This window comes from Buceros rhinoceros, unplaced genomic scaffold (assembly GCF_000710305.1).
Source record: "Buceros rhinoceros silvestris isolate BGI_N320 unplaced genomic scaffold, ASM71030v1 scaffold13152, whole genome shotgun sequence".
Classification (NCBI taxonomy): domain Eukaryota; kingdom Metazoa; phylum Chordata; class Aves; order Bucerotiformes; family Bucerotidae; genus Buceros; species Buceros rhinoceros.
This window is the reverse complement of record NW_010398401.1, coordinates 66,581-80,333: the sequence shown is the minus strand read 5'-3', so window position 1 is coordinate 80,333 and position 13,753 is coordinate 66,581. Positions and strand designations below refer to the sequence as shown.

At 41.6% G+C, this 13,753-nt stretch overlaps 1 protein-coding gene across 1 annotated transcript in view; it reads left to right on the top strand.

Annotated features, from left to right (window-relative positions):
• Positions 1 to 669: 669 nt before the first annotated feature.
• The window catches only part of CTSC (cathepsin C), a gene marked incomplete at its 5' end in the record, with an annotated part of 17,795 nt that continues 4,711 nt past the window's right edge, over positions 670 to 13,753 (top strand). Inside the window, 4 exons of the mRNA XM_010131087.1 lie at positions 670 to 847; positions 10,001 to 10,167; positions 10,571 to 10,726; positions 13,309 to 13,424. Of these exons, the coding sequence (XP_010129389.1) occupies positions 670 to 847; positions 10,001 to 10,167; positions 10,571 to 10,726; positions 13,309 to 13,424 (617 nt within the window). The remainder of the gene's footprint in view (positions 848 to 10,000; positions 10,168 to 10,570; positions 10,727 to 13,308; positions 13,425 to 13,753) is intronic.

Sequence of the window (13,753 nt, the reverse complement as noted above, 5' to 3'; positions counted from 1 at the left end):
GGCTGTTCCCGGCAGCAAAGCGTGGCTCTGTTTCTGGGTGACACCTTGCCAGCTCTTGGAAGGCCACCGCCTGTGAGAGTTTGCTGCCCAGGGAGCCTCATAGCGTCAGGAGAAACAGAAATAGCACTTCTGTTGAGGGGTTAACAGTAGTGGGAAGTTACTTTGTTACTGTATGTCAACATTGTTTAAAAAATAGGAGATCCTTTTTTCTAAATCATCTGCTTTTTGATCAGGTGAGTCAGTAGAAGTAGGAGCGGTGGAGGTGAGGTGAATGGTGGAGGGAGGCAGAGCACCGGTGTGAAGGAACATGGGGTGGCTGATGACTCATTCTGGATGTTTTAGGGGAAGATTTGTCATTGCCGACGCAGTCTCTGGGTGGTACAGCATCCTAGTCCTGTGCAGCTATATAGCAAGTCATGTTTAAATAAGCTGAAGTCCCCAGTAACAGCTGTTCAACGCTGCTGCTAATTAAATGTGCAAATACTGTCTAGCAGTGGAAAAAAGGAGTATGTAGACCCACTGGCAGGTAGGTGAAGTCCCTGAAATGTGTTTGCTTGATGCCTTTTTGAAGATGACGGTATTCAACAAGTGTATTTTAGCATCTTTTGGGAAAAAAAAGAGTTACAATGTTCTTTGTAGTAATTTTATGTTTTTATCTCTTCCATGCAGTCATTGTGCAATAATGTTTGTATTTCTTGCAGGGCCTGTGGAAAGAAAGGTGCTTGTGAATCTTCAGAAGTTAGATGTGGCTCAGGATAATCTGGGCAACCATGGTTTCTTCACCTTGATTTACAATCAAGGCTTTGAAATTGTGATAAATGACTACAAGTGGTTTGCATTTTTTAAGGTGAGTTAACTTGGTGTATTCTGCATCACTGACTTTTGCTAGAATGGCCTGTAGTTGGGCTTCTGTTCTCTTCCTGTCCTGAATGCCACAGTGGGGCAGTTGAGACACCTGCTTAACTTTGGCTCTCAGGTTTGCCTGGGTTATCAGACACAGGACATTTTTTTTTTTACAGGAGGTAAGGAAAGGCTATAAGGAAACAGTTAACAGTGACTGGGTGGGGAGCAGGGTGAGAGAGGAAATACTTATATTTCACACTGGGCATTATCTGAAAAATCTGTTACAGATGCTGTTCCTGCTTTCCCTTCTGAGCATACTTAAAACAATTGAAAGCCCTCATGAAGCTAACTTTCCCACTAGTCTAGAAATAGGGGTTTTTTCAGTTTTCTTCCTGACACCAGGGACCCAAGTGAAATAGCAAACATCACTGCTTTTTATTGTTCCTTAAAGATGGTATCATATGCTTTAAAACTTTAGAAAGGCCATCTGCTCTCCTTGCCGGAGGATTTCTAAGGTCTTAAAATTGTATTCCAAAATACTGCTTTAGTATCTAAGGAACCTTTCTGCTGCCTTTAATTGTTCTTTTGGAGTAAAACAGTTAACTCCATTCCCTGTTAATGTCTTAAGATCAAGTGGAAAACAGGGCTGGTAGGCAGGGGGTGGACAGATGAAAACCTGCTTGCTAAGGAGTGCTTTGCTGCTGTTCTGATGAGTGATGTTATGACTCTGGGGGATGGCTTAAAGCAGTCTCTGCTGGATGACTTTAGTACCTGGGAGACAGATGTTTTGTGCAGCACTACTGCTCAGTTAGTGAGTGCAGCCCTAGGCTGGAGCAGTGAACACGTTTCTTGGTTGTTTCAGGAAGCATGGTCTGGCTTCATATGGGCTGATAGTAAACAACCAGGCCTTGTCCAAGCATAAAATCTGTGGACCTTGGCTAGTAGTAAGGAGGGTGAAGAAATGACTTTGCTTTAAATTCTGTTTCTGGGAGCCATTGTAGAGGGTTTATTTTACAGCAGTTTTTTTCAAGTCAGTGTTTGGATGTTAGCAGAAGTGAATGATCTACTCCTTCAGGATAAGCATAAGCCTTACAGAATAGAAGTGATGTCTGAGGCTCTCTCCAGTTTAACTGCAGCTTCTTCCAGCCAGGTTGGAGCTCACTTAAGGGAAAAGGCCATGTAGGTTGTTGTACTGGACTAATGGTGGAGTTTTTAACATGTTTTGTTGTGGGTTAACCCCAGTAGGCAGCCAAGCACCACATAGCCACTTGCTGGTCCCATCTACTCCACTCCTCTGGGAGAGAATCAGAACAGTAAAAGTATGAAAACTCAAAGCTTGAGATAAAGGTACTTTAACAGATAAAGCAAAAGCTGTGTATGCAAGCTAATAAAAATAAGGAATTCCTTTGGTACTTGCCACCAACAGGCAGGTATTTAGCAATTTCCAGGAAAGCAAGACTTCATCATACATAACTGTTACTTAGGAAGGCAGTTACCATAATTCCCCAGCTTTTATTGCTTAGCACGGTGTTGTATGGTCTGGAATATCCCTTTGGTCAGTTGGAATCGGCTGTCGCAGTTGTTTCCCTCCCGACTTCTTGTGCACCCCCAACCTGCTTGCTGGTGTGACTGTCTGAGGAGCAGACAAGGCCTTGACTCTGTGTGAGCACTGCTCAGCAGTAACTAAAACACCCCTGTATTATCAACACTGTTTTCATCACAAATCCCAGACATGGCACTGTGTGAGCTACTACCTGCCAGAACTAGTGTGCTCATGACAAATGTTACGTTTTTAAAATGAGAATGCTTCTGCATAAGGCAGGGTCTTACACTTGAGCAAAAGCAAAGTGTGAGAAATACTTGACTGACATTCTCTCATCTGTATAAGCTAGTGACACTGAATTGCTGTGATATGCACTCCTCATAGGCTTGGCAGGTGATACAGCAAAAACTACAGACACAAACTGGTCAGAGCTACTCTGAAACTGCTCAGGCAGTGACCCTCTGTGAGCTGCTCTACAGTGGAAGGGCCTGCCTCAGAAGTGGCAGGAACTGCTGCCTCCCTGAGGACAGTGGAGCACTGTGTGTTGTAGTGTTGAACTCAGGCTTGAAGTGTCATCTCTGGCAGGCAGGATTCAGCAGTCATTGCTGGTCTTGGTGGACTCATCTGGGGAGAATATAGTTGTACTAGCAGACCGGGAATCCTTAGCCTGAAACTTCACACTGAAATGCAGAGCTGCGTTACAAGCCAGTATGGTAAGCGCTTGAAACAAGCATTGATTATCAAGCCAATTCTTGAATGTGAGGAATTTAATCATAGAAACAGTGACTGGCCTGCCCTGGAATGTAAGTGGAGCTGTTGGGCACCAACTTGAAGATGGTTGGTGAAGAGAGTCGCCGAGGCCTCTGGTGCTGCTGTCTGCACATTGTGAAATCCAACCCTGGAAGATGAGCACTAAGTCAAGTGACTGATAAGTGCTGATCTCGTTTATTCTTCTGTGCTTTTGGAAATGTAGGTGTGTTGATTTGTAAGAGTACTCTTAAACAATATACAAAACTGTGTTAGAGGATGATTAAAGCTGGAAGGCTAACTGTAGTAGGCTAATATTTGTAGGCTGGAAGGAACTTCTGGAGGTCATCTAATCCAACTTGCTGCTCAAAACAGTAGGTCGAATATGCACACCTGAGCAGTAGCAATGCACAATAACTTGTGTTTCATGGGCATGAATGTGTCTTAGCTCTTTGCAGGCAAATGGATCAGTTGTTAGGTTTGCAGTTGCTTTTGTTTTTGAGAAATAGCAAACTTATGTGGTTCATTGTTCAGTAGTAGGGAATCCATCAGCAAGACATGCTTAAATTGAAGGCTTCTTTGCTTATTAATATAGAGGGAATTAGAGCCAAATTCAGTTACCCTCTCTATAATTTTGCTTCTGGAGCAGATTACAAAGATGCAAGTGTAATGGCGAAGAAATATGAGGAAGTACCACAGCATGCACTTAATAAATGCATTTTTTGCTGCAGACTAGTTGACTGTTAGGCAACAACTTGCAATACTGTCTATCTGCAAAACTGTTATTTTGCAATTGTCAGTGGGTACTTGAGGGAAGAAGTGGTTCCTTGGGAACTGCATGACTTTGTGATGTGCTTAGATATGTGTGTCTGTGTACTTTTAATCCAGTAAATGCTCCATTATATATGAAATAGAAATACAAAACGTAATCCTGGTATAATCTAAATGTGGTTTCTTCTGTCAAATGCAGTTAATGCTTTTTTAGGCCCGATTTCATCATCTTCTACTGTAAAGCTTCTAGGGAACAAGTAATGTATTCCTCTCATCACAGGCTTCAGAAGTTTTTGAAGAACAATTGTCTGTTGTTTAAAATACTCCTACTATTTGCATTTGAATGTAGCATAAACATAGCAGACCTCATTTGGTTAGTGTTGGTCATAATCCAGAAGCCGTTGGAGTAAAATAGGGTAGACTAGAATGCTAATTAGTGAGGGCCTTCCTCCCTGGAAATGCAGCGAGAGGAAAGCGTAAAAGCAATCTCTCAGGATGTTGCTTAGCCTTGATGGCTACTGAGAATGTGGAAGATCATTAGGCTAAGTCCCTTTGGGATTCATGGAAAAGAAGAATTATCTTTGGTAGTTTCTTGCTTTAAATCAAGAAGGTACAGAACTAATGTTTAATATAGAGTAATTTGCTATTCTTTTTACTACTTGAAATACCCTTCCAATGTGAATGCTGTTCTAGAATTACTGCTTGATTGTGGAATAATGTTTTGTTCATGGAGAGTTTGTGGTGGTGGAGCAGCCATAACACAGAAAGCCTTGGAGGTCTCCTTCTCTGGCAGAGGGTTTAGGCTTGTCAGTGAATTATTTGTTTCCTAAAAGCCGCTCTTAAATTCAAGTTCTGTTTATGTTGCGCTAAAGTTAAATTATGTGGCTAAAACATGGTGACAGGGCAGATAAAGCATCCTGATTTACCTGTTATGGTGCTTTAACGCTTTCCTCATTCTGCCATTGAACAGAGAGGAGGGAGTTTCTAGGCAAAATGAACAGCGGTATTTAAGCCAATACGGTGCTTAATGTGGGTCAAGCATATAAGTGCAACTGGTGCTAACTCACCAGTTATTTTTATAAAGTGTGGGTTTGCTTAATGTTAAAGAATAAAGCTATTACTAACACGAGTGCTGTCTAAAAGGTGGCTTTATGAGCACTACTGTTGTGTGTTGATATAGGCACTGCCTGTTTGACGATGGTGCATGTTTCAGTGGCTTCTTAATAGCCTTTCATTCCTGTGTTTTACTAAACAGACACCCACTGAAATTTCCGTAAGGCCTTAATGCCTTTACAAGTTATTTCTTCTTTCACTTGGGGACTGTGGAGAAATGACTTTCCACACCAAAGGAGTGGAGTGGATGAGCTTGTCAATGTTTTTTTTCCTCAGCTTGCTTTAATAGCTGAAGTAGGAAGCTCTAGCAGTGTTTAGTTTCTAACTGTTGTTGTCTGTAGACTTGTCCCTTAAGGCTTGCCAAGTTAAATGCAGCATCCTACTGCATTCTTGCATCCTGCTTCCCACAATTTATAGTTACTCTGCCCAGTGTTTGTCTGCAATACAAAATAACTTGATTGTTTTATGGGAATGCTGCTCTTACTTAATGTGTGCTGCTGAAATGTTCCTGTACTGAACCTGGATTTGGAGTTAGTGTGCTGAGTCTTGGAAGAACCTTGAGCATGCGCTTCTGCTGAATGATCCAAGGATTCTTTAGGGCTACACAAGATACAAGGCTTTAAAGATTTTTTTTTTTCTCCTCTTAAGGGATGACAAAAGAAATAGGAACAGCGTAATTTAAAGCTGGAGTGATGCTGAAGGGAAAGTGGAGGCTAACCTCTTTCAGTTATTTGCTACTTCTGTAGTATTTGTTTAACATTAAGACTTTGAAGGGAGACAGTCCTGTAAGATTCTCACCGTTTGTCCCCTAAGCTAAGCCATACTACCTCTGTTTTTTGCTAGAGGATATCTCAAAAGTCAGAACTTTGGTATTTTTTTCATATTAAAACATTAGCACTAGTTCAGGAAAAAGAAAGAAATAGATTATAGAATATTCCACTACTCAGGTTACTAATCTTTTCCAGACTGACTTGGTGACATCTTTGTCACATTTTTTCCTCTCTTCCCCAGTGCTCCCGTATTCAGTTAAAATTAAGGTCTCCTGTACTGAAATAACCAGCATAAACAAGTGACAGTAGTTAATGCTTAGACTTCAGAATAGTAAAAAAAAAGGTCTGAATGCATTTATATTGCTAAAATAGAAGTGTTAGAGTTACTAATGCTATTTAATCATCCTGCAAATCAATTGGAAGCCAATTTATAACTTACCTGGCAATGTGCCACAGCTGGTTCCCTGAAGTCTAAATCTGAAAGCTTAAATCTCTGAACTGCAGAATTCTCTAGCAGAAAGAAAGTGCATCTGTAGTTGATATTTGCTTGCATTTTATATCGGGTAGCAAGATGCAATTATTTGTTCTGAATAATCTTCTGTATTCTTGTACAGTAGGGAGTCTGCAAGACTGCAATCCTGTTCCAATAAAGAATGTGCTTCCCATGTGAAAATGCATAGGTACACTTGTAAATTTGACAAATGAGTGTTCAGTCTTTTCACCAGACTTAATGTACAGGGTAGTCCTGCTTCTTGGAACTCGAGCTGGTGTATTGCCTGAACTTTGTTTAAATTGAGAACAATAGATGTAAAAGAGGGTGGGATGGCAGCCTGAGTATGTGGCACTGCTGAATTGCTCTGTCCAGTAAGGTGTCTGTCTGTCCTTTGAGATTAAAAAATTAAAGCTTTAAACAATTCTACCAGGATTAGAATTGAACGTGCAATTTGTTGTGATGACCAACACAGGAAAGACTAATTTACTTCTGTATCAAAAAGCTTACCTAGGTTCAGGTAAATAATTGCAAGAAATTTATGTTCATGAAGCCTTTTAAGGTTAGTGTTGGAGTTGCTTGGCTAAATTCTGGCATTAGGCGAAGTCACATGAGTTGTCAGACTTGGAGAATATGCATTTGAAACACAATTAAAGCTTAATGTTTTAATACCAGAATTTCAGCTGTGAATATAATTTGGGTGTCTTTCTACAGGAGTTGTTCCAGATTGGTCGGGTCACTGGGTGGGAATTTACTTAATACTGTAGATGTGAGCACTGGCTGATGAAATTATCTCATGTGGCTTGGCTGCAGTGGTCTTTTATTAACTTCAAAATGAAAACTGTCCTCTTAAGTCTGCAGAGGAAATGCATGCAGCAGTTGCTGGTGGTCACAGCAGTGTGGCTGTTTTTCTCTATGAAGGATGCTGTTCTGTGATGGGTTTTGCAGATGTGCTGGGTGCTGTGAGGGCAGCTTCGATTGAGTTTGGCATTGTAATTCACATTGGCCTGAGTCAGTGGTTGTTCATGCAGTGGTGCCATGCTGCTTCCTGTATGGCTGTTGGTTGGGCAGATGTATTCATAGTAGGTCCTCTAAAACTGGCATAGTCAGATTTGGTAGATCTCATCTGTCAGAGCCCTCCTCTGGTAGCAGGAAGAAATGCTGCATGTCGTTTTAGCAATGAAATATTGTTTGGATGATGCACTTTCTGGTAGTGGGTGTCATTGTCATGGCACCAATGACTTTACTATCCCATTTTTATTTTCTCTAACATGTAGCCCACTGGGAAGGTAACTAGCTTGTTGAAATCAAGCATAAGTACTGGGGGCTTTAAAGATTCCTCCATCGTTTTGCTACATCAGTGGCCCTCAAAAGACAGAGGGGGAAGAAGCAAATTGGGACCTTATGGGTATATTTTAATTTCCTACCTGAAAATAGCTCTTGCTGTGCAAATTCCCTTTATCCATTGATGGGCTATGGTCTCAACACCTCCATGTCCTCTTTTAAAGTAAGTTCAGCAGTAGCTTCCAGTCTGCCAGCCTACAAAATGTAGCTACAGAGGACTTGGATTGCTTAATTTTGGGCTTCTACACATTCTGTCTGACTTTCACTTTTGTCTCTGGTTTATCTTGAAATGTTGCCAATGACTGTCCCCTCACCTCTTTCCTAGTTTTTCTGATATGCTTGAACTGAAAGAGCAGCATAAAAAACTTGTTAAATTCACTTTTCTGAAAGCTAAGTTGCACAATTGGTGAAATGGTGTGAATGCTTTTCTGGTTATCAAGCCACATTGTAAAAAAAAAAAAAAAAAACAAAAACAAAAACCCAAACAAACAATGAATTAAATCTCCAGAAAAAGGAGAGGGATTTCTAGGACAGGGTAAAAAAAAAAAAAAAGGCAAGTCATTTTAATTTTCTAGTTAGCACATAACTCATTGACCTTTTTCTGTGTAGGTAAGTCCCAGATGTGTTCTATTTGTTTTGATTCAATACAGCTCTCTGTGCTAGGCAGGATCCACATCTGATTGTTGCAGGAAGCAGGCCTGTTTCTGGAGCAATCTTCAAGTATTCGGACTGAAGGCCTGTACTTATCAAGAATGGTTTTGCTTGCTGTTGTTTTAATCTGGGGCAGCTTTTAGCTAGAAAAGACAGGAAGGTATATTTACATTATCACGTAGAGCCAAATAAAGCACTCTCACAGTAACTTGCTGGTGTAAATTTGTTGCTTTTGGTAGCATCTGAATTTCTAGTAATGCTGTTGTGAAGAGAGTATTTCTCAAAAGTCATCTTTGGACCTTGACCTTGGTATTTGGCCAAGTGTAGTTATTTCCCATCTTGCACAGTAAGACAGAATCAACAGAACAAGGTAGCAGCTCAGCTTTCTAGTGCTCCCACCCTGCTCTGGTCAGCAAACATGCTTGCTTTGCTAGACAAGCAAGAATGTAGATGTGATGCCTCTATGACCTCTGAACTGGGCTCAAAGTATATTCCCATTGTTCTAAAATAGTCTGAGAATTAAGCTTTAATTTTTTTCCTCTCTGATTGTTAGACTTAGTTATTTCACAATGTGTTCTCCTTCAGATTCCCCACAGATCCTTGACATAGTCACAGACCTCCCAATCTATTTTCATCTTGAGACATTTCCCTCATTTTAAGCCACCGCTTTCTTCATTCAAGAGGCTGAGCAAGCATTTTATTGAAACATAGCTACAAAATCCCTCTGCATGTGCATGAACATGTATGTTGTACACGTGCAACTCAAATAGGATGGGATTTAATAAAGAATTCTTGGTCTAGGAAACTTGGATTGCATTTAAGTGATTTGTGTGATTAGAAGAGTCAAGTGAAAGCTTTTGTTGCATGGGTTTTTCAGGCGCCTGTGTAGCTTAATATTAAGAGATGAGTAAAGATCCTGTCTTTTTTTCTTGAAGACACATTTTTCCAAATAAACTTGTCTAAGTTCCTCTTCAGTGGTAAAATGCAGACTTGTGGAGCTGAATAAGGACATATTAGGACTTGAGTCTTGAGGCTTTACTAACACTGCCCTCACTGCCCAGTTCAAATGAGTTGCTCTCAAGGGATCATCATTTCATATTATCTCATTTTGATAGTTAGGTGAAAGTGGGTTTTTTTATGCTCTTCCACCACGGCTCAAAGTTCAAGCAGCTGCAGTTCATTTTCAGTTCTGACTTGTAAAGCAGAAATGCTGCAGTACAATTCTCCCCAAGAGGTTACTGGGTGAGAAACTTGCCATCCTCCCTGTGTTTGTTTTACGCTGCTGTGAGTCTTAGTTTCTCAAACTTCGGCAGCAGTCCAGGGTTTAATCAGTCACATATTTCGTGCAAGAAACCACAGGGCCTTGAAGACAGGGATGAGTACTAGGGTCTTCTACATTTTGCCTAGAAAGTAACTGTTGAACCCAATTAGCATCTATCTGTTAGTTGATACTGGTAGTAGTGCATGCTTGGTTGCTGAAAGTAGAACCTGTACATCTTCCTCTAGCAACTTGATAAAGAGCCGTTTATTTCATCTGCTTAACCTTTTCTTGATGCTGCTTTGTTCTGAAATCAAACATGGTGCTGGTTGCTCTGGGAGGTATGTGTGGCCGCCTTTCTCTGAAACACAGGCAAGTAGCATCTGGGTAGGTAGGGACTATTGCTATACTAACAAATCCTATTCAACAAAAGTGCTACTCACTATGAGCATAACCTGTTCACATTACAGTACAAAAATGAAGGTCAGAATGTAACCAGTTACTGTAATGAGACTCTGCCAGGATGGGTACATGATGTACTTGGCCACAACTGGGCTTGTTTCATTGGACAGAAGATTTCTTCATCTCCTTCAGATGTTCATGTAAATGAGCTACCTCTCCAGAAGCCCAGGACAAGGTAAGTAACAGATAAGTGACCTTTTACTGGAATAAAACACTTGGTAGCTGTGCTTCAGGGTTCAGCTAAAACCATAGGGACCAATTCTGTTACTGAGGACAAAGTTAATAAACCTCAATGCACAAAAACAGAGGAGGGTGTGTCGATCACATCAGTTTCTCCTTCAGTCGGTGGTGAAGCCCAGTTACAAAACTAGCATGTCTAAAGAAGATGATTATATGCTTCTAGTTAGTCTGTCTCAAATTTCAGACACCTTGTTGATCCAATAATTGCATGCTTCTTTATCATACCTACCAGAAGACACTTCCAGAGTTAGTCTTTTTCATACTCAGTTTAGAGAACACCTTTACTTTTCAATCTGAGTCCTTTTCTTACTGTTTTGTTTGGTTGCTTTTTTTTACAGACTTTCAAGCAGACGTTACATGCATAACTTTGACTTTGTAAATGCTATCAATGCTTACCAGAAGTCCTGGAGAGCCACAAGGTACAAGGAATATGATCACTTTGCCCTGGAAGAACTGACAAGAAGAGCTGGGGGTCTCTATTCCAGAGCTCCGAGGTACTAGGGCATTTCTTTTGCCATAAACCCCACTGCTGCAAAGAATCTGCTTGTATTTGTCCTGTCTTTTCCTAGCAGTGTTTTGGCTTGTAGTTCAGATGTTTAATCAAGTTTCAAGGCCTTCCAGTACATTTTCATAGAGTGCCAACGTATTTCTTCATTTGAGTATTATTCTGAGCATCTGTTGTCTGAAACAGTTGAGACAAATAGGGTCATCTACCCTTTAATCTTGCCCAGTAACTCTCTGCTGAATTTACATGTGTGAGGAAGAATTGGGGACAGCTTCACTTGTCATCTCACTCTTCTGTCTACCCGTCAGCTACTTGCCATAGGCAGGAGTTTCTTCTTGACCATCTTCCTCGTTCTGCTAGTTCATAATGGTAATTAAAAAGCATTGAACTGCATTCTGTCATTAAGCATGAATAATAAAGATTTTCTGAGAGAATCCCCTAGTTAGTTTGACAATATACCATGCCTGCAACCTGTTAGGGTCCTCTAACAGGAGTTGAGTGTCTCAGTGAAGAAGGGTGAAGTAGCCTGAGAGCTGCCCCTTCAGAGTCTTGCAGATCAAGTGACAGAGAGTGGTAATGGCAGTAGGCACATCATCTTCTACATTAATTTGAGAACTAGAGTTCTTTGTTCTAAAAATTCCCCTCCTTACAGCTGTTTCAGCTTTTTTGTATTATTGCTTTTTCCAGTCTGATACTGCTGTGGGTAGGAATGCTACTTTTCCAAACTGTGGCTATGGTATGTTTGTAGAAGAAGGTCCTGCTATACAGTAGAACTTCTGATTTGCATGGGTGTATCATGCAGGTTGTCAAGGTTTCATCCTATATGCAGAAATCACTTTTTAGATCATCTTAAATACAGTAACCTATTCAGAAGCTTTGTTGCTCCATGCAGTGCCATGATAGTACTTCATTGGCCCTCTCATGCTTTCAGAACACTCCAGTGACTGGTGTTTGGATATGGCACTTGATGCGTGACTTATGGAACAAGCATCAGGTTAGTGAAAGATGAGTGCAGCAGGAAGCTCTTGGCTTGCTGATATAAGAGCATCACTTGGCTGCAAGTGGTAGACAAGGACAAGTAACGTTCAATACTTCAATAGTCACACTAAAAACTTGCTCCGAGGAAGTCTCTAGGGCAAGGGAGACTGCAGTTATCGAAGTGTTGATGTTAGCCATGTCTGTCTGCAATTAAACAGTAGTTGCTGTCAGCGCATGCTGCCAAGGTGAGGTACCTTCAGTAGTCAGATACTCTACATACTTGTTGAAGGCTGAGGTGTAAAATAGGGGAAATCAAGCCTGACCAATCTGATAGTCTTCGGTGATGGTGTGACTAGCTGCACAGATGAGGGGAGAGCAGTGGATGTTTTCTGACTTGACTTCAGCAAGGCTTTTGTCTCTGTCTCCCGTAACATCCTCATAGAGAAGCTTAGAAAGTGTGGGCTGGATGAGTGGACAGTGAAGTGGGTTGAGAACTGGCCGAAGGGCAGATCTCAGAGGGTTGTGATCAATGGTGCAGAGTCTAGTTGGAGGTCTGTAGCTAGTGGTGTTCCTCAGTGGTCAGTACTGGGTCCAATCTTGTGCAACGTACTCATCTGGAGGAAGGGGTGGAGTCTACCCACGGCAAGTTTGCTGATGGTACAAAACTGTGAGGAGTGGCTGTCACACTGTCAGGCTCTGCTGCCATTCAGTGAGACCTGGACCAGCTGGAGAGTTGGGCAATGAGGAACAGAGTAAAGTTCAACAAGAGCAAGTGTAAGGTCCTGCACCTTAGAGGTTAGAACTGGCCTGCTGGAAAGCATCTGGAGTATCGTGTCCATTTTTGGGCTTTCCAGTTCAAGAAAGATGGGGAACTGCTGGTAAGAGTCCAGTGGAGGGCTATGAGGATGATGAGGGGACTGGAGCATCTCTTGTATGAGGAAAGGCTGAGAGACCTATGTCTATTTAGCCTGGAGAAGAGAAGGTGGAGAGGGTATCTGATCAATGCTTATCAGTATCTAAAGGATGGATGTCAAGAGGATGGGGCCAGACTCTTCCTGGTTGTGCTCAGTGATAGGACAAAGGGCAGTGGGCACAAACTGGAACATAAGAATTTACCTAAACATAAAGGAAAATCTTTACTTTGAGGGTGATGGAGCCCTGGAACAGGCTTCCCAGAGAGAGTGTGGTGTCTCCTGTGGAGACTTTCAAAACTCACCCAGACGCAATACTGTGTGACCTACCCTAGATAAACATGCTTTAGCAGGAGGGTTGGACTAGATGATCTCCAGAGGTCCAACCCCTACCGTCCTGTGATTCTGTTGCAGAGCTGTGTTAGTACAGTCAGAGTTACCTCAGCACTATCAGCTTTTCAATAGTTCTTAATATAGTTCCCTCGTGGAGGGATTTGAGTAGGTCTTGCATCCTGTTGAAACTAATCTCTTGACACCCACTCAGCTTAGCTGGAGGCTGTTTCAAATTGCTCAGTGTGAAGTAAGTACAACTAGTAGAAGCCAGAAGTTGACAACTAAGTGTTAAGTGATTGTTTTCTTGCCTAGAGTGTGACGTTACTCAGAAGCATTGTCTCCTCTTTAGACCAAAGCCTGCACCTCTAACACCTGAGTTGCTCAAAAAAGTTTCAAGCTTGCCGGAATCCTGGGACTGGAGAAATGTGAATGGTGTCAATTATGTCAGTCCTGTTCGGAACCAAGGTAAAAAAACCCCAAAACCTCTGAATGAAATAATCTAGAGTTCCTTTGATGTACTTAGTAATCTGCTGTTAAACGAGGGTTTTGTCTAGTGTCTTGCAATTGATAGATCATGCTTTTACTATGAATGACCTGGGGACACTGGGTGGAGTCCTGGCTGACAGCACTGTGCCAAAATAGGTGGTGGTACTGGTTTATCCAAACAGCAGTGGCTCCGGTGGGAGCAAAAGCCATTTACCACAGTGCCCTGCATAAAGACAGCTGTCTGGTTTTGTCCGGTCTCAGTCATGGTTTTCTGCACGCTGACAGAACTGATGTACATTTCATTCTTT